The sequence below is a fragment of the Cottoperca gobio genome, chromosome 18 (genome assembly GCF_900634415.1).
Source record: "Cottoperca gobio chromosome 18, fCotGob3.1, whole genome shotgun sequence".
NCBI classification, from domain to species: domain Eukaryota; kingdom Metazoa; phylum Chordata; class Actinopteri; order Perciformes; family Bovichtidae; genus Cottoperca; species Cottoperca gobio.
Genome location: NC_041372.1, coordinates 6,808,805 through 6,836,225, shown reverse-complemented (window position 1 = coordinate 6,836,225; position 27,421 = coordinate 6,808,805). Strand labels below are relative to the sequence as shown.

The 27,421-nt window shown below is 41.7% G+C and overlaps 1 protein-coding gene across 1 annotated transcript; it reads left to right on the top strand.

The window, feature by feature from the left end:
• The first annotated feature begins 721 nt into the window (after window positions 1-721).
• zanl (zonadhesin, like) lies at window positions 722-27,106 on the top strand. Its single transcript, XM_029455351.1, has 53 exons — window positions 722-795; window positions 1,861-1,883; window positions 3,106-3,255; window positions 3,413-3,678; window positions 4,174-4,258; window positions 4,388-4,540; window positions 4,898-5,062; window positions 5,159-5,256; window positions 5,352-5,430; window positions 5,520-6,365; window positions 6,510-6,703; window positions 6,861-7,002; window positions 7,348-7,592; window positions 7,785-7,933; window positions 8,172-8,300; window positions 8,546-8,684; window positions 8,913-9,054; window positions 9,494-9,690; window positions 9,871-10,009; window positions 10,508-10,624; window positions 10,998-11,122; window positions 12,148-12,293; window positions 12,748-12,891; window positions 13,333-13,440; window positions 14,631-14,800; window positions 15,118-15,320; window positions 15,592-15,736; window positions 16,159-16,406; window positions 16,934-17,111; window positions 18,031-18,139; window positions 18,243-18,337; window positions 18,430-18,606; window positions 18,849-19,057; window positions 19,171-19,315; window positions 19,464-19,561; window positions 19,697-19,843; window positions 19,952-20,116; window positions 20,263-20,390; window positions 21,048-21,319; window positions 21,405-21,613; window positions 21,864-22,008; window positions 22,131-22,378; window positions 22,463-22,592; window positions 22,689-22,890; window positions 23,390-23,551; window positions 23,682-23,812; window positions 24,448-24,650; window positions 24,745-24,880; window positions 25,379-25,516; window positions 25,994-26,087; window positions 26,252-26,296; window positions 26,490-26,533; window positions 27,051-27,106. The coding sequence occupies exons 1-53, from the start codon at window positions 722-724 to the stop codon at window positions 27,104-27,106; spliced, it is 8,487 nt and encodes a 2,828-aa protein (XP_029311211.1).
• Window positions 27,107-27,421: the final 315 nt, after the last annotated feature.

Sequence of the window (27,421 nt, the reverse complement as noted above, 5' to 3'; positions counted from 1 at the left end):
TGGAGAGAACCCGAGGTCAAAGTGCATATGGAAAGTTTAGTCAGTCCAGGTTGCTATAGAAAACAAACTTTAACAACAACTTTCAACGTTTCTAAGGGATGTACAGTAACAAAAGCGATGATGCTCAAAAAATAATATATGAAGACCTAGATAGAAGACAGCCTTTTCACTTTAACCCTATTAAGTCTGAAGCCTCAAATAACATTGTATACATTGTACCTCCAGTTCAATAATAATTAACATTAGAAAATTGCTTGGATGAATTGATCAAAAGAGTAAATCACAATAAAATTCAATCGACGTGCTTTACTGTATTTCCATTCCACACAAAGAATGTAAAAATAGGTATATGAGATAATAAAGTGTGTCCATTTGATCAATGTTTTCAGTTTATTACACAATAAGCTCTATAATGTCATTACATTACAAGTTGCTATTTGTAATACAGTGTTTGATCATCCCCACCCTGTGTACTTCTGAAAGGTCAAAAAGCAGACTGACACTCACACACTTGAAGAGAACACACCCGGTCCCTATCTCTCACAGTTATTCATTTACACATTTTGCAACGTGAAGTCATACAGCAATTCAGCATCCTTACCTCCCACCCAACACACCCTTGTTTTCCAGACAACACCCACCCTCTTACCCCCCTAGCCCTTTATATAAAGTCCTCTGCCCTGTCCCTCTGTCTTCCTCTCCTGCTAACTAACAGTTAGCCATGGATACATTAAAGTTTCTAATTCTGCTCTTATGGATGTGTGGCTGCAGAGCAGGAGGACAGGCACAAGAAAGGTGAGTCACTCCCCCCAAAGAAACCATGTCCAGCGTGACAAATCAATAAGTTGATCGAAAGAAAAAAAATTAATCATTCAAGTCATTTTTTCATGGAAAAACAAAAAGTGATATGAAGTATGAAAATATGAAGATTTACCGCTTTTTTCGTTATATTATCTTAAAATTAATATCTTTGTATTTGGGACTGACGGAACAAGACATTTAAAGACATCACCTTGGACTCTGAGAAACTGGGATGGACAGTTTTCAATATTGTCTGACATTTTAAACACCAAACGCTGAAACAATTCATCTAGAAAATAATTGCACATATTATATAATACTTATCCTTTCAGAGATTTCAAACCATTGGGTTTGAAATTGCTGTTCTGTGGTATCAGTGTGGATCCTATTAAATCCCTATAAAGATAGTGACTATATATTGAACTCTGATGTTTTTATATGATGCCATAATAATAATAATAATAATAATAATAATACATTAGAGTTGTATAGCTCTTTTCTAGAAACTCAAAGACGCTTTACATACAACACTTCATATCCACTGCTTACGCCCACACCGTGTTGCGCTTCACAAGTCCTACAGGGCTCTCCTCTGCCCGTGCATGGGTCACTATTCGGATGTTTGTTTTGATAAATTGAAACTGTTCAAATGAACACAAGAGGGAACTATCTCATGTTGCTAATTGCAGTTTTCATGTTGCAAATTTGATGAAATGAGACCTTGCTCTTGTTTACTAAACCTCATAAGATTGTCAACGGTTTCACTTATTTCCATCATCTGTAATAATAATGTCGACTGCAGTATAAATGACAGTGGTTTAGATAAACGTACACTATACATTTCAGGCATAGTTATATTCTTATATACATCTGTACCTCCCGTACACTATCATAGAGTTGTTCCTTAATGTATTTGAATTAATAATTCATCCTAGGTAATATGTAGATATCTATGTATTCTCTCATTAAATGTTTAAGCTTCTTAACTTTACTATGAATGGAAACAAGCTGCTTTTAACCAAAATTTAATCTGAATCTGTTTCTTCCTCTCTTTTACAGCCTTCAGAAAACACAGAGAGATGGTAAATTGATTTTAATCATGCAATAAATTCTGCGTATGGTTTTCTTTAATCTGAATTTGAACATGGAGTTGGTATGCTCCCACAGAGCTGGGACAGTAGCAAAGCATGTGACTCCACCACACTGTCCTTGGCACGTGTGTGAACCTTACCTCTTTATAGTTTCTTATCTTCACTATCGATGAGCAATGAACACTTTTACACTCTGCAGGTGTTTTAACATTTCTAATGGCCATCAGGGGGCGACTTCACTGGTTGCAAACAGAAGTCAGATTGTATAGAAGTTTATGAGAAAATGACCCTACTCCTCACTTAATTTATTACCTGAGTAAACATTTTCCTGATGAGTATATGGCCTAAATTGCTTGTTTCAAATCTTCTTCAATACAGCATGATGCTAATTTTGTAAATTATGGTCGCATTTAGAGTAAAATAGACGATAAATCAGGGTAGGCTTTAGGGCGTGGCTACCTTGTGACCTGTCAATAGAATGCTGAAGGGATATATTAGTGTTTTTGAAGGCCAACCTGGAGATTAGCATCGCACTGGTTCCCTCTACGAAAAACCCATGGGATTTTTCATTCTGGATTATAAATGATTGCAGAAAATAAGATATGCGGCAAACACAAGTTTATGATACTTTCACGTTTTGTTCAGCAAGATAATCTTTAAAAGCTGAATACCAAAACATTAGGCTATAAACACAACGGTTGCATGACTCAATGTCACCACTACTAAGATGCTAAACTCCAGGCTTCAAAACAGTAGTCAGTAAACCAATGGGTGACGATACATTGGTTATGTCCACTTCTGTTGTACAGGTCAGACCATTAAAAGCACTGTATGCTAGAATTATTAGATTTAGATTTCCTCAATTAAGCAGATTGCCAAAATTAGATCCAATTAATTTCAAAGTTTGTGTCTTTGTGTTGTCATCACAGCAATAAGGTTACAGAGCAGCAGCAAATGTTTGATGGACATGTTTTGCCCTGGGTTTCACTTCTCAGGCTACATGCAGGCTGCCATACCCTCTGATTGGTGGATGTTGTTGAGGTTGCGCCCACTACTGTAGACACTACCCAGGGCTGAAAAAATCCTTCTCCTCTTCATGTTATACCTGTCAATATTTTTTAAATGTACCATTCTGATTCTTTTAATATCTTGATGTTTTTCATCTTATTTACCTCTACAATATCCATTTCTCAATCTGCCCATGTTTCTCCAGCAGTATTGCTGACTTCCTGTGACTTTAACCAGGACAGTGAACCATTCTGCAGGTTCAGTCAGGACAGCACGGACAATGGTGATTGGACACGACAAAAAGGTCCAACCCCAACAGTTGACACTGGCCCTAGTGGAGACTTCCCTGATGGAAGTAAGTCCTGAATGCATGGTTTATTTTAAATATTTTCTGTACAATCACCTCATTTGGTAATCAGTCATTATTAGGCATGATTCAGATGATGACGATGAAAATTCTGACTCATGATTAGATAAATACATGTCTTCCTTCCATCTCAATCTGTCTGCAGAGGGCTTCTATATCTACCACGAGTGTGACAATGTGGCTAATGAACAGAAAGTTCGTCTGCTGAGCCCTGCCCTGTCATCATCAGCCTCTCAGATCTGTGTCCAGTTTCGATACTACATGTATGGCGTAGACAGTCAGAATTATTTGAGAGTTCTGGCCAAGAGGCCTGACAGTGAGGAGGAGGTATGGAAGAAGACAGGTATACAGAGTCCATCCTGGCTGAAGGGCTCCGTCACTGTGTCGAAACCCAGCACTCAGACCGTCAATGTGAGTGTTAGCAGGTCACTGTGGATGTTGCTTTAACCATCAAAAATGGGGACTTAAAGCTGAGAGCAGAAATATGGGAACTGGAATCCAGTCGGCCAATTTGGTCATAAAGGGAGAAAAGTTATTAAATATTTTAAAATGTCAGTGTTTGTTCAGAATTCACTGTTAAAAAAATAAATCTAGATAAAGACCATGAGTTAGACAAATCAAGTGGAAAGCTTCCATCTCTCTTTAGCATGGCATTCCCTCTTTGTATTACCATTCTTCCAGGGCAGGATTAGGACCATCCATTATTTTCATATAGCAGAGCATCTGTTATTGCTTATTGCTATAAAAATAAAAATGTGTCTCATGTCAATAGCCAAGTTTTCTTTTAAATTTAGTGCATATTTTAAACAAATTGCAAAGCTGAAGTCAATTTATAACTCAAACACAAAGTTTGTCATATAGTACAACTGTTGTATTCATATTATCATGTATGCTCTGTGTCTATAGATTGTGTTTGAGGCTCAGAGAGGCTTCTCTGCTTTCTGTGACACAGCTCTGGACAACATTGTCATCACTGAAGGAGCATGTCCCTGTAAGCTTACACACACACACACACACACACACATACACACACACACACACACACACACACACACACTTACACATCACCGCACAAACACAAATTGCTGTATCAGTTATTGTCCAAATGTTTTTTCCACAGCTTGTGTTTCTGGCTGTGATTTTGACACTTCTGGTGACCTGTGTGGGTGGACGAGTCACATTGAGGATCCTGACATGTTTGGCTTTGAACAGTGGCCTGGGCAATCTGAAACTGTCGGCAGCGGCCCTGATGATGACTTCTCCAAACCTGGATGTAAGGAGTATTTTCAAAAGTCTGCATGGAAATGACACATGGAATGTCACAGAGTCCGCCAGAATGACACGTAACATGTAATGTATATAAAAGAACTTAAGATAACAAAATGAGTTGAGAGCAGCAAATGATTAAGGTTAACATTTTCCTCTTGATGCTGTGTTAATGAATTGTTGTCACAAAAGCTTCAAAATATGTTTATCCTTCATTTTGAAACATTTTCAACACTCATGGACACATCTTTTGGCATCCAGTTGGATCTTTCCATTGACTTCATATGATTTTCTTTTTTATTGAATTGAATTTGTTTTATTTTATTCTTACCTAAATGGTTCATTTTGACCCTTCCATATGTAGTGGGTTCTTACATGTTGATGAGTTCTTCTGAGGCTGTCCCTGGAGTCAAGTCTCAGATCAGAAGTCCTGCAATAATCTCCTCTGGATGTCTGGACCTCACCTTCCACTATTACCTGTACGGCACCAGCACCACCATGGAGCTCAGTGTCCACACCATGCTCGCAGGTAGACTGCATTTATCGTTATGTCATACAGACACACAGACAGTATAAAATAGTTTTTTTCACTTAATTTTTTTTCTATTATTTCTATTACTACCAGGTGGAGGCCTTGGACCTGCTCTCTTCACTGTGAAGGGGAACCAGGGTCAAGGCTGGAAGCCTGCAGAGGTCCGGTACTTGGGATCTGCTGCCATTGCGGTAAATACCAGAATGCTGTGTGTGAGTGTGTGTGTGTTTGTGTGTGTGTGCATAGGTTTACATTAACCTTCTTGTCACATTTTTATGTATTTCAGTTTGTGATTGTTGGAACCTTTGGAGAAACTTCCCTGACAGATATTGCTGTTGATGCTGTGTGTGTCATGGCCTGCAAAGGTAAGAAACTGACCATAGGGAATTCAAATAACTCTGCACCACAAGAAATATGAAGATGTCATGAGAAACTATTTGTTTTTCATCTATAGCTCAGCCGACAACTCCTCTACCACCTGTAACAACTCCAGGACAAACTACACCTAAACCATCAACTCCCGGTCCATCCACACCTAAACCATCAACTCCCGGTCCATCAACTCCCGGTCCATCCACACCTAAACCATCAACTCCCGGTCCATCAACTCCCGGTCCATCCACACCTAAACCATCAACTCCCGGTCCATCAACGCCTAAACCATCAACTCCCGGTCCATCCACGCCTAAACCATCAACGCCCGGTCCATCCACGCCTAAACCATCAACTCCCGGTCCATCCACGCCTAAACCATCAACGCCCGGTCCATCCACGCCTAAACCATCAACTCCCGGTCCATCCACGCCTAAACCATCAACACCCGGTCCATCCACGCCTAAACCATCAACTCCCGGTCCATCCACGCCTAAACCATCAACTCCCGGTCCATCCACGCCTAAACCATCAACTCCCGGTCCATCCACGCCTAAACCATCAACGCCCGGTCCATCCACGCCTAAACCATCAACGCCCGGTCCATCCACGCCTAAACCATCAACTCCCGGTCCATCCACGCCTAAACCATCAACTCCCGGTCCATCCACGCCTAAACCATCAACTCCCGGTCCATCCACGCCTAAACCATCAACTCCCGGTCCATCCACGCCTAAACCATCAACGCCCGGTCCATCCACGCCTAAACCATCAACGCCCGGTCCATCCACGCCTAAACCATCAACGCCCGGTCCATCCACGCCTAAACCATCAACGCCCGGTCCATCCACGCCTAAACCATCAACTCCCGGTCCATCCACGCCTAAACCATCAACTCCCGGTCCAACCACACCTAAACCAACAACAAGTAAGTATGACATGTCCTTACCAAAGTTTGCTTTTGAGTTTTAGAATAATTCATTCAATGAATTTATTCTTTAATTCTTTCTTTCTTACATTTATTTTTATTTATTTTTTTCATCAACCAATTTCTTTTCTTTTTGCTGTACAGATCCATGCCCTCCAGATGCAGAGTACATAGAATGTGGTCCAGCTTGTATCCCCACCTGTATGGAACCCTCCACCAACTGTTCTGGTTCTTGTATCAGTGGCTGCTTCTGTAAACCAGGGTTTGTCTTCAAGGGATGGCGCTGTGTACCACTAGACAAATGTGGCTGTCTGGATGACAAGAATAACTATTATGAGGTCAGATGTCTTAGTTAATATACCCATATGCATACATTCCTGATTAGTAATAATATATAATGATAAGACAGTAAATGACAAGAAGGTTGTACTATGTAGTTCTAGTGATACACAGTACTTCCTGCCAATATTGATCCTCTGTTCAATTTTGTTTTAGCCTGGAGAGATTATATTTGGAGATGGCTGCTCAAAGCTGTGTCGCTGTGCAGGGAACTACACTTTGGAATGTGTTGATAACGCCTGTGACCCAACTGAAGAGTGTCGTGATGTTAATGGTGTTCCAGGCTGCTATCCTAAAGGTAACAATGTATGGTAACTAGTAGCTTATGGTGGCTAGTGTTTGCTAATGTTAGAAAACTTTAGATACTGAGCTGCTGTGTAACTGACATTAGTCTTTAGTTTGGCAACTTAGACTCTTCTCTACTTGTGCTACTGTTTCACAACATTTTAGCATATATCAAATTGTCAGCACAGTGACTGCTGTTCAACAAAATTTATATCTGTCGCTTCACATTGACCATCAGATGTTGCCACCTGCTGTATTCTACAGCTACTGGAAGTCCTTCATCTTAAAATTACTGGTCAAACCAGTTAAGCATATGTGTAACAACATAACTGCTAACATACATTTTCTAATACCTTAGGTACATCCACATGCATAGCATCTGGTGATCCCCACTACACCACCTTTGACAAACGCAAGTACAACTTCATGGGCAACTGCAGCTATTTGATGTCTGGACCCTGCAATGAAACGACTCTGCCATACTTTGAGGTCCATGCAGACAATGAATATCGCTTTAACAGGCACACCATCTCCTATTTGAAGGCCGTGCATGTACATGTAAACATGGTGAAGATCTCCATCCTCAAAGGTGGCACTGTGCAGGTAAGAAATTAGGGAGGAACAAGCACAGTTTTTTAACAGACAGGGTGAAAATCAATACTATCATACGATTGTGATTTCTACAACATGTCTACAAGAGTTGTTCAGAAATGTCATGTTTTTTTAATTGTTGGATGTTTTTATTTCCTCAGTAATCACACAATTATGTTCTTTGCACCCGCTTTCCCCACACAGGTGAATGGGACCAATGTAAACCTGCCAGTCACTCCGACGCCTGGTGTCTCTGTGTTCAAGTCAGGAAAGCACTACACTGTGTCTATGGACTTTGATGTGACTGTGCGTTATGATGGAAACCACTTCATGGACATCAAAGTCACCAAAGAGTAAGTGAAGACTGAACAGATACTGGATCACTGGAGACTGTCTCTTTACATCCTTACCCCGACCCCACACACTGAATCATATTTGAAATGGAAGTTTAAGAATGAATGACATAATGAAATAAAAACAAGTCACAACAAGTGGACATGGGGGTGGACAAGCAGAGATATGTAGCTCGAACTAAACGGTTGCTCTCACTTCCATAAATCACTTACTCGTAGATTTTCTTGTAACCTGCAGCTATGAGAACAAGCTGTGTGGACTGTGTGGAGATTACGATGGAAATACTAAAGATGACTTCCGTAAACCAGATGGATCATTGACCAACAATCCCAATGAATTTGGACACAGCTGGAACACTGATCCAGAGTGAGTAACGTTCCTTTTTCTACAAACATGTCACATACACAGACGTTATGCCTTTTTATATTTATTTAATACGAGTGCGGTGCCCGTTTGGGGCGTGCCCGCCCAGAACTGGCCGCTTGCTTGGGCCCCAAGAGTGCTGCTTGCAGCGTTCTCAAGAACTGCTCATCCGATTTACTTCCAATTTACTAACTAACTAACTAGCCAACACATGAAGAGCTTCTCTAACTGACTGTTTGCGTTGACAGGTGTAATAAGAAACCCAACACCACCATCCCTGAGTGTGATGAAGGAGAGCAGCAACTGTATGAGAGCTCAGGATACTGCGGCATCATGCTGGACAAAAAGGGTCCCTTCGCTGTGTGCTACCCCAAAGTCAACCCAAATGCAAGTCGCTCCACACACACACACACACACACACACACACACACACACACACACACACACACACACACAAATATGAGGCAGTTTTAGTGTACCTGCATGCAAATAAATACAAGCACAACAAAATAAGAAGCCAAAGAAAGGGGGAGACAGAAAATGCAATTTCTGGTGTAAGATGAAGACACAGAATTAAGCATTGTAACTCAACAAAGTGTGTGTGTGTGTCTTCAGAATTACTTCAGGGACTGTGTCTTTGACCTGTGTGAGCTGGATGGAGCCAAGCCCATTCTTTGTGAAGCCATAGAAGCCTACGTCAATGAATGCCAGGACCGTGGGGTAAACATCGGAGCCTGGAGGAATGAAACCTTCTGCCGTGAGTGTTGGGTGAAAGAATGGATAGAGAAATGATAGGTGGAGGGAGGGATGGAGGGAGGGCAAGATGGAAGCAAGAGGGAGCTGTTTCACAGGGGTCAGTAAGGTCTTTAGTTGATCAGGGCTTGTATTTGTCAAGCATCTCAGAATAAGAAATCAATCAAATGCAGTGCTGCAAATGTAGTTTTACTTTTAAGACTTGGAGTAAAAGCATGTTATAAACTTTTGTATGAAATGACTCCAATCTCAGCCACAATTTAGGAGAGCTCCAGCGGTGTCACTAGGATATAGCTTTGTAGAGATGTTTTGGTAAAGCTTGTTGACAATAAGCTAATTGAAAGATTGTCTTGAAAGAAAACTGATAAAGAAATCTCATGTTGCCCCAGCATATGCTTCCACACTCGCCTATCACTGAACTCAACCTCCCATCCTTCCCCTAGCTCTGAGCTGCAGCCCCAACAGCCACTATGAGCCGTGTGCAGACCCCTGCCAGCTGACGTGTACCGGGAAACCTCCCTCCTGCGGTGGGCCCTGCTCTGAGGCCTGTGTGTGTGATCCTGGCTACGTCCTGAGTGCCGGCAAATGCGTCAAGAAGAATTCTTGTGGGTGCACACACACCGGCGGCCAGTATTATGAGGTACAGAGAAGTTGGTTTGATAAACAACCAGGGGAAAATGTCAGTTTGAGGACATTTCTGCTTTTGTGAGGATATGAGGATCCTGCTAATAGTGTGTGTGTGTGTGTGTGTGTGTGTGTGTGTGTGTGTGTGTGTGTGTGTGTGTGTGTGTGTGTGTGTGTGTGTGTGTGTGTGTTTCAGCCTGGAGAAGAGTTTTATACAGAGGACTGTAAGATGAAGTGTACGTGTAACGCTCCCTCCATTACCTGTAAGGCCTTTGATTGCCCCCCAATGCACGAGTGTAAACTCCAGGAGGGAGAGCAGGGCTGCTACCCCACCGGTGAGTTTACACCCACCACACTGCTAGCCAAGGTGAACTGAACTGTGCATGATTTATGCTGTACTTACAGTAGCTTCATAACAGAATGACATTCAAAAAAATTGTGGCACATAGTTAAGGCTTTAGAAGATGTGATTTGTTTGGACCACTATGTACCTATTCTAATATTAAATGGCACAGTATGATCATTACTCAGCAACCAAGATAGAAGTTTGGGGGAAGATGGGGTAATGAGTTGCTGTTTAGACAGATGACATGAAACACACAACATACGTGACGTTATTACAAATGCCAGTGATTTTTTATGAGTTTTTCATGCTCCTGGAACAGAATCTGGTTTGATACTCAGTTGTACTGGAGGGTAAAATTTGGGTACTTCATAACTACATTTGTATGTGTTGCCTCACAGATCAACATCTCCCTAATGCAAGTTATTCAATGTCAACTGAATACCCAGTCTTCTTCTTGTCTGATGTTCTGTGCTTGTCCCTCTCTCAGGCTCTCAGGACTGTGTGGTGTCTGGAGATCCTCACTACAACACGTTTGACAAGAAGTTCTACAGTTTCATGGGAACATGTACCTACACTCTGGCCAGAACATGCAAGAACAACACAGGTAGGAACAGGTCTTTCATTTCCATTGTACCTGAACAGATGTTCAAATGTTTTCATGTCACTGTCACTATAATTGTTGCAAAATCCTTTGCCGCATCTCTTACAATACATTGTCCAATCGCAACCACATTTCGATGACACATGCACGTGTCTACTTCAAGTGATCTTGTAAAATCTGACGTTCTTACACCAGGAGGTGGCACTGCAACCACATGATAAATTAAAAGGACATTTTAAAACAACATTTTACACAGTTCATCCTTGTACACCATATTTCCATGTGGTTTTAAGGCATTTACCATGGGATACATTCACATTGATGTTTAAGAAACCTAGTAAGCAGACAATGAACTGTGTGTATGAACCTTTTGTAGGTCCTTGGTTCTCAGTGGAGGCGAAGAATGAGGAGAGAGGTGTGTCAGGTGTGTCCTACCTGAGAAAACTCTACGTCACTGTGAATGGAGTCACTGTGACCCTGATGAAGTCCAGGAGGACGCTGGTCAGTATTAACAACATTTAAACCAGTACACAATGTATTCTGTGTCTGTAAACATACTTTTACAAGCTGTCAGTATGACAAGACGATGACTGGGCAAAAACATGTGTATATACATGTGCCACACTCACACCAGCTGTATCAATCTCTCTCTCTGTATCTTAATCTTCTGGTTTAGTGAAATTACAACCCAAAGCCTTTCCCTTGTTCTCTTCACCTTTTTATTGGATCTTATCCTTGTTCCTTCACTTTTATCTCTTTTTAATACCATAATCCCAGAAATCTGTGTGACTGAACTCTTTCTCCTCATTGTCTCATCCGTTTGATCCTTCAATCTCAGTGTCAATGCTCCGTCATCTTATCCAGCCAGAGATCTAAATCCCCATGTGCTGGGTTTTTATTCACATTTCAAATTCAAAAAAGCTGGAAGGACACTGTACATATGTAACAAATATTAAGTGAAGGGGAGACCGGGGTCGCTTGGCACACTTTTCACTCTTTGCCCTTTTTCTCTGGCATATATTCTAGTTAGTCTCAGTGTCTCAGTTATACATAAATATATTTTAATATACACAAATACTTTCTAAAATTAGATGAGTTTTGCCACCAGCCCCATACAAAAAAATAAAGCAACCAATAGAAACAATTTGAACATTTAATTCAAACAAGAACCAGAAAACTTAAACAATTTATAGAACATCTGCCCATCAGTAGGAATGTCTAATTACTTGGAATTCAAAATAATAACAATTAACAAACAATATAACAGGCCACTTTTTATTAAAACACACCACTTTTCTCTTTTGATATTATAAAACTGAAATGTTTCCCTCTCCAACAAAGTTAATGACTTTCAGATGTGTTGATAGTAGATGAGTGCAGATGAAGTAAGACAACATTTTGAGGTTCCATTTTTGTTTCTGTGACCTTCAAAGGACCAGGATATATCTGTGTGTCAGCTCACCCCGGTCTCCCCTACCCGTAGCTTCTGTTTCTTTATTTTGTCTTTTCTTCCTTCCTCCCCGCAGGTGAACGGACTGAGAGTGGCCCTCCCTAACTCCCCCTCACCTCTCATGTCTCTCAGTCTCGCCGGTCAGTACATCACCCTGAAGACGTCCTTCGGCCTCCAGGTGCGCTGGGATGGAAACCATTACGCCCAGATCTCAGTTCCCAGGTTGGTAAAGAGGTTCAGTTAAATGTCACAATCAGGTGATCAAACCCTGTCGTGCTTCTGATGACATACATGCATAATTATACATTTTATGTAGCTGTGGATACAGTTTTGTTGAAAGGATGAACTCTAGAAGTGTATTTAGCCTGCACAAGGTCATCTGGGTTTAGGTATATTTCATGGAAGCTGCCTAAGAAATCAGATGGGCATCTGTCCAAGCTGTAGTTCAAAGGTCATACAGATCTGCTATTTTTAATAACTCCTCCCAACATTCTTAGGTTATATATGTTGCATTGATGACTAATAGTCAGAGCATCGGATGAAGAGATTTCTGCATTATGTCTCTTTGTTTCTAGAATTCCATTAAAGGACCAAACAGTATTTGACCTTTTAAGTCTTCTTAAAACATTCCTCTTCATCTCTTAATCACGTTGTGACTTTGTCTCCGTCCCTTCAGCTCCTACTACGACCAGATGTGTGGTCTTTGCGGTGACTACGATGGGAACCCAGACAATGACTACACCAAACCAGATGGCATTCTGGTGGAAAATGTCAATGACTTTGGGAACAGCTGGCAGACAGAAGAGGATGAGGATGACTCGTGAGTTCAGACGCACTCGTCTTCATGCTGGAATCTGAGAATTTACAGACCTCATTGAAACTTTCTTGGAAATTCACTTGTGGTTCAAGCAAGTGATTAAACTACATGTGACGAGGCTCATGCGTGGACTCTATCATCTGTGCTATACATTCAGTTACTAATAGCTTGGGAATGACAATAAAACAAAAATAGTATATGACCTATACATTGAGTAACATGGAGTGCATGGAGTTATACTTGTGTACATCGAGACATTTTAAGCACAACAAAATGTTTCTTTTAATGAATGAATTAATTAATTAATTAATGAATTAATTGTTTTAAGAAAAGTTAATTGGACATTGCCAAAAATGAACATTGCAATAATTCTTGAGGATAAATTAAATTTAATGGACTGTTGATTGTTGATTTTTGGAATGTTTTTGTATTTGTGTTGATTAGCTGCAGCCCAGGTACCAAGCCGGATCCAGACTGTGATCCAAAACTTCAGGCTGAGGTGGTGAAACCAGAAAAATGTGGAAAACTCAAAGACCCTGCCGGACCCTTCAGGTGAGAAAGCATCTTTTTGTCTCCCAATTATTGACCTGCTCTAATTGTTAGACTGCAGGGACTCTTGAAAGGGTCCTGAGCTAAGACCATCCCCCTAATGAGAAGCTGAATAATCATATTTAATCTTTTTTTCTTTTTTTAGGGATTTAATAAAAAATATCATTATACATATTGAACATGATATATATAACATTGGATTCATTGTAAAATAATTACTTATATGGTACATTTTAAATTACATACATTTTTATGTGAATTTAAAGAATATATTTCGACTGTCAAACTTATAAACACAAAAAAGTAATAAAACTGTCAAACAGTAGGGTGAACTATTTTTTTCCTTTCTTATTTTTCTTATTATTTACTTTACTTACTTTTTTTAATCATTACTTTTATTTATTTTAATGTATTCAGATTCTTGTTTCTCAGTACCATTATGTTGAGTACATGTCAGTTGTTTGAATGTTGAATTATTGAAAAAAAAGAAACAATGGTGAATGACCAAACTGCACAAACGCAAAATGCAATCTTTCTGTCATAAATTAGAATTATTTCGGTGAAGTTCGACAACATATCTTTGTAATTATGGAAATCTGTGTTCTGAGCAGCTTCAGCACTTATGTATCTTGCGGGAGTTCTTCAGATAACATCCTGGGGACAAAGTGTAGTTAGAGGGTGTGGTTCTAGATACTAACATCAGCCTGTATAAATAACACTTTATTGGTTCAACTTAGACAGTGAGTTGAGAAGAGACATATTGTGGTACCTTTACAAAGATTATCTTATCTCTTTTATCTATTTCAGATTATAGCTTGTTCTCAGAAAATCACATACATAACGTTGTACTCTGAACCACATTAAGGCACCCACACACACACACACACACACACACACACACACACACACACACACACACACACACACACACACACACACACATATTTATTATATTTTATTTGTTTATTTATTTCCCAAAATGTTTTGTCTCTCTTAAAAAGGTTTAGAATGCCTCAGGTTGGGTTGTTTAGAATGTGCTTTCATGTTTTCATGTATACGTTTTCATATTTAGATACTTTTTAAGGACGGATTAGATTAAGAGGATGGTACAAGGAAAATCAGAATGTCATTAGTTGAGCTTTTCAGTGTTTTGGACCATTTGCCTGACCATATAAGTGTTTTCTCTGTTCCAGGGAGTGTATCAGTGTGGTGAATCCCACTCCATTCTTCCAGAGCTGTGTGTATGATATGTGTCAGTTCAATGGCCAGCAGCATTTACTGTGTGACCAGCTACAAGCCTACACCGATGTCTGCCAGAGCGCCGGTGCCAAAGTCTACCCATGGAGGACTCCAAGCTTCTGTCGTGAGTCTTCTGTACTTTGTTTTTTCCAAAGAGGATCATTGTCTTCTCTTATTCTGGTTGGGGGACAGGAAGTCTGGATTGTTCCTATAATTCCTAATGTATTAGTTCTTTTTTTTCTTCAATAACAGACCTAGACAATGTAGGTCAGTCAGTCACTTCCAGACTGAAACATTTCGACAACTATAAGATGAATTACTATGAAATTTGGTTCATACATTTATGTTCCCTTCAAGACCTTCAGTGATCCCCTGACTTTTCAAGTCAAATTAAATCCTCATGCCAGTATTTCAACTTTGTCCCTCTGTTCCTCCGTGCAGCCCTGGCCTGTCCTCCCAACAGCTCCTACTCTCTGTGTGTGAGTTCGTGTCCGGAGACGTGTCTGGGTGTGGCGGGGTCACCCGGCTGTGAGGACGTGTGCGTGGAGGGGTGCGAGTGTAACCCGGGCTTCATCCTCAGCAACGACAAGTGTGTGTCACTGAAGGACTGTGGCTGCGTGGACCCGAGTGGAAGCTATCACCCCGTAAGTGGGAACAACGTCCAAGTGACTTTAATCTCAGTCCATAAGTATTCATACATTCCTGGTATCATTTACTTACTCAACAATATTGTTTTAGTTTACCACCATGTGACATATCTGATCTGAACAATGATGTTTTTGTGGAGGCGTGATGCATTTAGATTGTGTTGTATCTGCCTGCACAATGTATAATTAACATTTTGTGTGTGTGTGTGTGTGTGTGTGTGTGTGTGTGTGTGTGTGTGTGTGTGTGTGTGTGTGTGTTGTTTGTCAGGTGGATGATAACTGGTACTTGGAGGGTTGTGAGCAGAAGTGTGTGTGTCACAGTGGAGGTGTGATCCAGTGTCACAACAGCAGCTGTTTACCAACAACTGAGAGCTGCCAGCTGCAAGATGGAGAATATGAATGTCGTGTTTTGGGTGTGTTGACACACACACACACACACACACACACACACACACACACACACACACACACACACACACACACACACACACATGTTTTATTTAAGCAGTCTAATTAAAAATAACTCAATGCACAGAGGCTTCATCTCCACAGAGCACATTATTGTTAAGGTTTTAAATTAATTCATCCTTTTACCAAGGTCATTTATAGCAATCAAATAACCAATGGGCAAAGCTGCTCCAGGGATAAACAATATCTTTGAATTAAATAATGTAACACGGAATTCAAATTGGGAGAAAATGGGGGGAATGTGTCGTATGTTTTATGTGATTTACAACACATTCCCTGTACTAGCACCAGGGGTTTAGCGTGAAATCACTGTGATTTGTAAGCAAACCCCAACAGTTCAGCTAAGTTCTTACCTCTCTCTGTTCAGGAAATGGTATCTGCTCAGTATCTGGCGATCCCCACTACACCACCTTTGACAAACGCACCCACCATTATATGGGAGCCTGCTCCTACACCCTGACCAAACCCTGCAACGTCTCCTCCGGCATGCCGTACTTCACTGTGGACACCCAGAACGAGCACAGAGGAAGTAATAAGAAGATTTCCTACGTCAGGGCTGTGATGATCAATGTGGATGGTGTGATTTTCATCCTCGGCAAGGGCCGCACAGTCCAGGTACGGTACTTAATAGAGACAGCTGCTTCTTTCGCAAAACACCCGACACACTATGAATGTGGTCGAATAGTTTTAAAAAATGACCACTTTTCCTTGACCTTCATGAAAAACATCAAGTGGTGAAGGAAAGATGTGAAGGAGAATTCATAAGGACTTAGGAAAAGACAACTGTGGTGCTAAGAGAATCCGACTCCACTTACACTGGGCTACTTAATGCAACGGCAGGTGTTATTGCTGTCAATTAAATGTTGCTCCCGCAAGGAATTATGGGACAGCATTGCCTCTTTTCCTTTTGTAACGAATGGTCCAGTAAAGGAGGTAAAAATGGAAGCATTGAAGCGCCTTTCCTTAGCTTTTAGAGAATTCCACCAGCTCTTATCATGGCTGCCACTTAGGTACTTCCAGGTCATTTCACTCACTTAGGAACCTTCCTAAGAAAACAATTCAAAACCACTGCTTTAAATGAATGCCTCCAAATGCAGACACTCTTTGTCCATCATCAGAATAAACATCCTTATGTTCTTCAGGTCAATGGGACAGTGGTTGTCCCACCCGTCACCTCCATCAGCGGAGTAAAGATCTACTTGAGCGGCAAGTTTGTTGTCCTGGAGACGTCCTTCGGCCTGAGGGTGCGCTTCGATGGAAACCACCACGCTGACGTCACCGTGCCAACCTCCTACAATGGCCTGCTCTGTGGCATGTGTGGTAAGGACCAGTTGTGTCCCATATTTCTGAAATTGAATTTTTAAAGGATGACTCAGACATTTTCAACTTGGACCTTTTTTTCACAACAACTGATTCCAATCAAAGTTCTGTGTATTCCTTCATGACAGATACTTCCACCGCACAGAAATTCTCCAACCTTAAACTACCGTATTTTCCGCACTATAGAGCGCACTGGATTATAAGGCGCACTGTCAATGAATGTCTATTTTCGATCTTTTTTCATATATAAAGCGCACCGGACTATAAGGCGCATTAAGCGAAACAAAACAGTCAGATAAGTCAGTCAGTCAAACTTTATTAAACGTGTTCACAATAACTCCCAACCTTGTTCAGTTGTAACACGTAAAAAAAACAGTCTGATACCGCCAAATGGTCTTCTTTACTTGGCGCAGGTCATCTTCTTGCTTCCTCCACTTCCGTACCATTGATTCATTAATGTTGAATTCTCTCGCAGCTGCTCTATTCCCATGTTCTACTGCGTGACTGATAGCCTTGAGTTTGAAGTCCGCGTCGTAAGCGTGTCTCTTGACAGGTGCCATTTTGGGGTCCTTATACACACACACTGTAATATTATGGTGAAGCACAGTATGTATTACTCCGCGACGCGGACTACGGTAGCCGTAATGCTGCAAGCGGTGTGGCTTTGTAGTTTACCAAAGTCGTACTAAAACATTTTGACAGAGCGCCGTGTACCACACAAAATCGCTTCGTGATCAGTAAACACAACCAGAATTAATCCATATATAAAGCGCTCCGGATTATAAGGCGCACTGTCGCTTTTTGAGAAAATTAAAGGCTTTTAAGTGCGCCTTATAGTGCGGAAAATACGGTACCAGGCTAACCAAAGTGCTATCACAGAAGCATGTTGTCTGAAACTTAATGTTTGTTTCCCCGGCAGGAAATTTCAATGGAAACTCCAAAGATGACAACTTGAAACCAAACAATACGGCAGCTGCTAACACCAATGAGCTGGGAGACAGCTGGCAGGTTCCTGACCCACGGCCTGAGTGAGTCACGTCACAGAATACATAAATACATGACATGGCCATTATTACTAAATACAAATCATCACTTTACTCCATTTGAATAAATCCTCCTCCTCTCCTCCAGCTGCACCAACGGTGGAGGACAGGAAGACTGTGATGAAAAGGTGGAGGAGGAGGCCAAGAAGCCCACCAGCTGCGGCATGATCACGGATCCCAATGGTACGACCGACACCGCTGTGAACGTAATCATTGAGTGAAGTGAGTTTGTCTGCCATTCACCTCCACTACATCTCTGTGTCTCTGACCCTCAGGTATCTTTAAGTCCTGCCACTCTGTCGTGTCCCCGGAGCCATACTTTGGAAACTGTGTGTACGACATGTGTGCCACTGGAGGTCAGACTGTGGCTCTGTGCCAGGCCATCGAGAGCTACGCTGACATGTGTGCTGCTGCAGGAGTCCCCATCGCATGGAGGAACAACACCTTCTGTCGTAAGTTTGTATGTTTGTGTGGGAAACAGAAAGGACCTATAGCGATGGGTCATGTTATTACCACCAAGTGTATTACTAATTATTTGATTGTTTGGCTACTTCCTGGATTTTAATGAACCTTGATAGCATTTAGAGTTATCAGTGTGAGGAAGCTATCAATTGCATTTGAGAAAGAAACTGTATATATATAACTGCATGTATTTTACAAAACATCCCTTTTGCAACTGCCCTCCTCTCTCCAGCTCTGAAGTGCCCCCCAGGCAGTCAATACAACCCGTGCGGCCCTGCCTGTGCCCAGCCCAGCTGTCAAGACCTCACGGGCTACGCTGGCTCCTGCAAGCTGCCCTGTGTGGAGGGATGCATCTGTAACCCTGGCCTTATCCTCAGTGGAGATAAATGTGTCCCGCTCAGCGAGTGTGGATGTACTGATGAAGACGGACAATACAGGCCGGTAAGTTTGCTCAGGTGGAAATGTTTCCCACGAAAATATCTTTGAACATGCATGGAATTTATTTCTGTGCACTATTTGTGTGTGTTCGTGTGTGTGTGTGTGTGTGTGTGTAGGTGGGAGACACTTGGTTTTCAGAGACAGACTGCTCAGAGCGCTGTAAGTGCAACGGCAACCAAAACATCACCTGCGAGCCCTGGCAGTGTAGCCCTGCACAGGAGTGTAAAGTTGTCGAAGGAGTACTGGACTGCCACTCTACAGGTAAACCTAACAACATTCACTAAACAAGTTTTGTGAAAATTGTATTAATATTTTCAGATTACATTTTATATTTTTGTATTTTTGTTTCTTTCTGAGCCAATCGCCAAATGTATTTTTCATATTTCACGAGCCTCATTTCCTTCCTCAGGTAAAGGAGTGTGTCAGGTGGCTGGAGATCCTCACTACTACACCTTTGATGGTGTGATGCACACGTTCATGGGCACCTGCACTTACACTCTGGTGGAGGTGAGGGGTGAATTTACATCTGACGTGTTTGTGCCACTGTCTGCGTCGGCTGTCTTGTGTCTATTGTTAATCATTCTTACATTACAGGAAACATAAAATCATAATGTTTCAAATCTTTTCCCCTGAATCCTCTAGGTGTGTAACACCACCAGGGTAACTCCTTTTAAGATAGTGGCTAAAAACGAGGAGCGTGGTCAACCAGAGGCCTCCTATGTCCGCTCTGTCAAAATCTACCTGCCTCATGACACTGTGGTTGAACTGCAGAAGAGCCGCAGAGTTACGGTAAGGAACCTTTTTTATTTTATTTGCTACAGAAAACAGTAATGGGATACAGCATAGTGAAATGATCAGCGGCTGACTGATGTCTATGTTCTCTCCGTCTTGTCTTAGCTGAATGGACGGCGGGTACGAACCCCAGTTTCCATTGACTTGGTCGGAGCCAAGGTGATAACCAGTGGATCCTACAGTCTGCTGGACACAAACTTTGGTCTTCAGGTGAAATTTGATGGAGTACATCACCTAGAGGTCACCGTTCCTGGAGAATACTTCAACAAGGTATGAAGACATCAGCCAGTCTCATTGTCCCTCCATCAAGGACAAAAGGTTTCACCATTCAAATTGGAGTCTGGGTTATGATTGTGCTACGAGATGCAACCTTGGTGTATGAGACGCTGTAAATAACCCATCTCCCTCCTCTCCAGCTGTGCGGCATGTGTGGGAACTACAACCACAACTCCTCTGATGACAACCTGATGCCCAACAAGAAACCAGCCAAGGATGTGATTCAACTGGGCAACAGCTGGAAATCGGATGGAGACAGTGATCCTGGGTAAGTGGGTCACACATTGTTACTAGGATTATCTGGATAGTTTGAGGCTGAAGACTCAGAGGTGTTGGGTGTGGCATTCCTTAGGGGAGTGTTGATCAACAGACAACTAACAATCACATCTCTTCCCTTGAGAATTGGATTCTTGAACTATGTTCTGGTATGAGTGACGAAGCTACGCTGTCTCGGGAAAATTAATTCATCCCAGATTACGGCCACAGTTTTAAACACGTGGTAAACATTGGGAATTGAAACAAACAAAAACACAACAAAAGTAGGTTTTAGTAAAAGTAGATGGTTTGTTACGTAACTTAAAATACGTCAAAGTTGACTTTTCTTTTTACATGGGACAGGAGCAGCGGTCTCCTGGGTGAAAGACTCATGTTTGCTTGACGGATCCATCCACCCTGCCATCCTCCCTACGCAGACTTACGCGTACATTGATTAAAAACTTAGTTGATGATGCAGTTTCCTTGTATGGGAACGTCATTTTTAGGAACCAGGTTAAACAGAGTTCCTTAACTTGCTTTTTCAGAGCTTTCAATGTCACAGGCAGATGGAGGTCGTGTCTAGATGGCTAGACACAAACCAGGTAGAGTTAAGACGTCAGCTAAGTCACTCAGAAACGACATTACTAATTACTAACATTCTCCCCTTCAGCTGTCAGCCGGACACTCGCCCAGACATTCACCCTAACTGCACGTCAGAAGAAGAGAAGCTGTACGAGGCTCAATGTGCCGAGATCGTCCTCTCCAACCGTTTCTTGCCCTGCCACTCTCTGGTGCCCCCCGAGGCCTTCCTGGGTAACTGCATCTACGACATGTGTGAGTATAACGGCATGCAGGCGACGCTCTGTGACAACGTGGAGTCATACGCTCAGGCCTGTCAGAGCGTCGGAGTCACCATCAGCTGGAGGAACAACACCTTCTGTCGTAAGTTTTAGTCACACCGATTAACAGTTTAAATAAAGATTCCAGTTTTCCTATTTTCATACTTAATTGTCATCCCTCCCTGCAGCCATGCCCTGCCCGCTTAACAGCCACTACTCAGACTGCACCGCCCCCTGCCCCCCCAGCTGCTCTGACCTCTTCCCCATCTTCTGTCACCTCCCTTCAACCACGTGTGTGGAGGGCTGTCAGTGTGACGCCGGCTACGTCTTGAGTGACACCAAGTGTGTTCCTTTGAACAAATGTGGCTGTCTGGACTCAGATGGAGAATACCATGATGTGAGTGAAGCTTTTATTGCACTTATATTATATTATGTTAGAATTGTTATACTGTACAGTGCCTAGTTGCATAATATGTATTAGTACCGCCAACTGAAGCTCCTTGCTATCAGGTGTATAGAAGTAGCAAATCCAAAATATTTCATGTCCTTAGGAATGAAGAGGAAAGTCTGTTACACATAGCAATGCATCATTTTCATTTTTAAAAATATAAGTGAAATTGTGTGTGTGTGTGTGTGTGTGTGTGTAGGTGGGAGACTCGTGGCTGACAGAAAGATGTACTGACTTATGTACATGTGACCTTGGTGGAAAAATCACGTGTAAGGAACAAAGCTGTAATTCCAACTCAGTTTGTTCCCTGGACAAATATGGAGACGTCTACTGCAAACCCAGCAGTGAGTCAACCACTCTGATCTGTACCATTCCAACATGTTGTAACTAGGAAGTTTAGATACTTTAAACCCTAAAAATGTAAGCATTCCTTAACATATTTTAAACTTTCATCTATATCATTTAGAGTTCGATAAATGCAGCATCTCTGGGGATCCTCACTACCGAACATTTGATGGCTTCACCCATCACTACCAGGGTCCTTACACTTATGTCCTGGTTCAGGGCCACAACCTGCAGAACTCCCTGTCGCCCCTGGTGGTGAGGGGGAAGAACATCAGACGTGGGGGCAACAGGAGGGTGTCGTTCCTGGATCAGATGTACATTGACGTATACGGCTTTAATATTCGCTTCCTGCAGAAGAAGAGCGTCCTGGTCAGTAGTTTGTCTTTGTCTGATTGAAGCATGCTTTGCTTGTAGTAAAAAGTACATACTGAAATCATATTGTATCCCCTGTAGCTGAACGGGGAGCGTGTTGCACCTCCTCTCAGTCCAGTTGATGGTTTGACCATCACAATGAACTCCAGGGAGGTCCAGCTCACTACTGACTTTGGACTCACCGTACGCTTTGATGGCAAAAGCCGCGGAGGTAAGAGAAGAAGAAACATCTGCCTTCACTAATTGACTTTGGCTTGTTTGTGAATCAATTGACCCACCCTCCTCTGTCTCTCTGTCTGTGTATCAGAGATCATAATGCCCAACACCTATATGAACTCTGTCAGAGGGCTGTGTGGGAACTACGACGGCATCACCAGAAATGAGTACATGAAGCCGGACGGGACAGTGATCAGGGACTTGAACAGTTTCGGAGAAAGCTGGAGGGTCAGTGACCGCCAGGCTGATGGACTGAAGATCTTCAACCTTCCTCACGTAGTCCACGCCCACAGGTAGGACCACGAGCAGGGTCACTGCTTCAGCTGTAAATACACTTTCTATACATAGATCTAGATCTAAAATCCATTAGATATTGTAGAAGATCCAAATTGTGTGACTACACAAATTATTCTAGTTTATGATTTATTATTATGACACTTGGTGGTTTGAAATGTTTGAGGGGAAAAAAACGTGATTTTCTTTCTTTTCTACATATTTTACCACAATCTTTATGTTGGGGGCCATAAATATCCACAGCATTGTTTATGAAATTCAACTATTGATGTGAGAGAGACCTTGTCATGGACCTAAGTGTAGGGAAAGTGGACATTTCCACCATATGGTGGCGGTAGAGGAAAGGTCAAACCACTGGTAATTATAATCTCGGCATCTTGGATTTTCTAAGCTATTTCATGGCAATGTGGTATGCAGTTACTGAGAATCCTAACACATAGCCACTTTCGTCATTTCTATTTCCTATGTCCTTTAATTCTTTCTGCCATCTGTCGCCAGGCGAGAGGTGGAGACTGATCCAGATTCAGGATTTGAGACATCGGACTGCTCTCAGTCTCAGCTCAATAACTACAACAGTATGGCTCAGTGTGGAGCTCTGTCTGACTCCAAGGGGCCATTTGCTGCCTGCCATGCGACCCTGCCACCTAAAACATACCAGGAGTGAGTATCATGTGTGTGTGTGTGGGGGGGGAATGTGTGGAAAAGTCCTGTGGTTTTAATTAGTTAAATGTTGTTGTGTGAGTTGCCTTTGCTCATGCTCAGTGTGTGTCTGTGTGTGTTTGTCCCTCAGTGACTGTGTGTTCGACTTGTGTGCTGAGGATGGAAGTGCAGCGCTGCGATGTGCCAGTTATGAAGCGTATGCCGTAGTCTGTCAGGCAGCTGGAGTCAAACTGGGGTCATGGAGGCAGCAGCTGGACTGTGGTAAGATGCTGAACACACACACAAAAAAACACATCATGTGCAAAGATGCATGTGAGAATGAGGACCTTGTTTTAGACAGCACATAAACCTCAAGTCATGTGTTGCTGACTGTTCTGAAATGCATGCTTTTGAGGTATTCTCCCAACCGTTCCGGACATCCAGTCATTTCTGTACTGTATGAAAATCAATTAAAAGACTGCTGTTTAAGTCTCATAGCAATAACGTTACTTTGTCAAAAATTAATGCAGCCACACCTTGAGTACATCTCAGGAGACTGCTTATAGATGTTCATATAAGCACGTTATATAAAAATGTATGAAAACCAATGGAGGCCTGGATCCTGGAGACATAAAGCATCCACATGAAGTAAATGGGTTACACAAGCAAAACCACTGATCTGGTCAAAGTACTGTAGAGATCAAAGTCCTAATCTCATAATGTCGCATCAATTTCCACAATTCTCTATGTACTATAACTACTATAACTTGCAAAATGTACTTAAAACAAAACTGTAAAAGTGCAAGTGATTCTCCATATGAGACGGGGTTGTGACTCTCTCTCTCTCTCTGTCTCTCTGTCTCTCTCTCTCTCTGTCTCTGTCTCTCTCTCTCTCTCTTTCTCTCTCTCTCTCCCAGTCCTCTCCTGTGATGCCAACAGCACCTATTCCTCCTGTATGTCACCTTGCCCCTCCTCCTGCGGCGACCTGGCAGCGCCCTCCGAGTGTGACACCACTTCCTGCATGGAGGGGTGCCAGTGTGCCAAAGGCTTCGTCATGAGCGAGGGAATCTGTGTGCCGTACACGCAGTGCGGCTGCACCTTCCTCAACAGATACTACACTGTAAGAGGCCTCATGGAGTTAAAGACCGTGTGTAGTCGTTGTGTGATGATGTGATCTCATTTCATCCTCCAAAATGTTTCCCTCCATCCCGCAGCTGCAGGAGAAGTTTGTGACTGAGGACTGTTCTGAGGCTTGTCAATGCACCAGCACGGGCGCTGTGTGCCAGCCCAAGTCCTGCCAGGAGGGTCACGTATGCACCATCTTCGACTTCAAACGGGACTGCTTCAAAGGTGCGCGTTTGTGCTTCTATTGAATGCAATTCAATGATCATCTAGTCAATATCCTTTCAGTGTAAACCCCACTGACTCAGCATATTCAGTCACCATGTGAGCCTGAATATCAACACCCAGAGGAATGATGGCGAAAATCTGTGACATCTCTGAGAACTTTTAAAATGTATAATGTGCAAATGTTTGAGGGTGAAAGATTTTCTGATGACACACAAAAAGATCAAATATGGGAAATAAAATGCTCATATTTATAGATAATAAGGCAGACATATTAATGCGAAAGCACAGGGTAAATGTGTGCTGCGAGAATTAGCATCTAATTTACAATTGAGTAACTCTCTACAGCAAAGGGGGGAAATATGGTAAAGTAGTTGCTTCTCTTTAATCTTTCACCTCTAGTTAGTACCCTGACACTGAAAATGCTTAAATGATTGTGATTGTGAGAGAAACAAACTGTCAATAAAACTCAATAACGTCTTGTGTTGTGTTGTGTTGCAGCGAGTCCCTGCCTCAGTCACCCCTGTCTGAATGGCGGAGCATGTAAGGAGACCAGCAACAACATGTACACCTGTGAGTGTGCAGAGGGCTTTGAGGGAACAAACTGCGAGGTGGAGATAACAAAAAGCGAAGGACTGGGTACGGCCTGCTCAAATATCTGTTTCACTCTTCAGGGAATAAAACAAAGAAAAAAGCTTCTATACTGATGCAATTTACAAATAGTGACTCGAGTCAAACTATGATATTTACGTGACAGTCGAACATCTATATCAGACTTCTGCTGCATACACGGTTAAAGTTATTACGTTTTATTGTTGAGCTGTGTACTTACAATGTTCCAAATGTTTCCAACAATTGTCAAACTTAAAGAAATACGTCATTTTAATCAATGTAACGGTCCATTTCATTTGGTCTCTAATGGCGTCGTATACCCTTAGCACATGCATCAGAAGCTGTCATAAATTGATTTTTTTATCCAGTTTAAGCTAATAAAAAAAAATTCTGCTAAGAAAAGAAAGGTTGGAAATGATAAGGAACTTTCTTTTGAGATCTCATCTACTTGAAGCACATGAAGAGTCAAAGTGTGGCTTTGATTTCATTGTTTCTTTGTTACAGAAACCAAGTGGATTATCCTGATCGCAGTCCTGGTCGCAGTCGCAGTCGCCGCCATTGTGACCGCCATTGTGTGCGTCTGCAAACGAAAAGCCAAGTGAGTTAACTGATTCTGTGTGTGTGTGTGTGTGTGTGTGTGTCACGACTACTAACTGACACTTCCCAGCCTGACGACGCTGCTGCTCCTCTACCTACTAAATGTAGACAAAATACATTATTATCAAGGCTTATTATAAATTAATAAGATAAATTTCATTGCAGGTCACAAGTTTATGTAATTCAGAGGCAGCAGCCGTCTCGTAGTGGGTGAGAGAAAATTACAGTGTCATCAACTTTTTGGGGAATTTCTGGGAGCATACTGTATCAGCAGTAGCAGAAGTGTGTGTTTCAATGTCTGCCTTCACTCTACCTTCACCGTCTAAAAACACTTCCCTGCAGGCAGAAATGTCGTCGATTAAGTTAGTTTTCACTCCCTCACCTCGGTTCCTTCTCTCCGCAGGAAAGACAAGAGCAAGGAGAAGAAACTCAGCCTGAAATCCGCAAGTAAGAATTGTCATTATTGTTCATGGAGAAAAAAGATTATGACGACTCGTGATGACTGAAACCCACACACACTGTTTTAAATATATTTGTTATATTTTATTCACACTTTTCAGTGTAATTCTTGATCGTTTGTCTTTGTTTAACTGTAAAGGCTTCAGTTGACTCTTTAATGGCCACATTTTAAGGAAAAAATTCCACCCAAGAAATTGTGTTTGTTTTATTTAAAGAAGGAAATTAGTTACAAATATTTGCCTTATTTTAAAGATCAATTATCTCAAAATAGCCTCCAAACAATTCCCATGGAAAGAACTGTTTAAAAAAAAAGGGAATTAACCCTAACCCAATTTAAATCAACTTTGGTCTCCATTAGTGGTAAATACCTTCACATCACATTTTTGCATGTTCACCTGTGACCAAAAACACAAAGTATCAATATCCCACGTGATCCACTATTACATTCTTCCTGATGATTATATCTGTTAATATATAATAATATGTGTATCTTCTTCTCTTTTAGGTGTTCCATATACAAACATAGATGACTGTGGAAAGGAGAAAGTGACCAGTATGTGATGACAAACTGTGTAACCTGTTCACCTGAATGTGACCAACACGAACAATGAGTTCTGAAGCAGATCTCCAAGGAAGAATAAAACTTGTGATAGTTGTGAATATTATAGATATTTTTCATATGTTTAGCTTTCTTAACTTATCCTTTTAAAGATGTAATTTTAGTCGGATGTGTACGTTTAATTAACAGAAATGTAATTTAAGTGTGTATGTATTTTTGGAATGAAATGCATGCAAAAGAAGAAAATGTGCGATTGTCTTTGTTAAAACATTAAAGAAATGTTTTCATTATTTACATATGAGTATTGTTTTCTTATT

What these genes read in the sequence shown, in the direction of transcription:
- zanl (XM_029455351.1), top strand. Translation starts at nt 722, where the DNA reads ATGGATACATTAAAGTTTCTAATTCTGCTCTTATGGATGTGTGGCTGC. An exon ending in GCAAGGGCCGCACAGTCCAG is followed by an intron (nt 16,407 to 16,933) that starts GTACGGTACTTA and finishes TATGTTCTTCAG; the next exon opens with GTCAATGGGACAGTGGTTGT. An exon ending in CGTCTACTGCAAACCCAGCA is followed by an intron (nt 22,009 to 22,130) that starts GTGAGTCAACCA and finishes TATATCATTTAG; the next exon opens with AGTTCGATAAATGCAGCATC.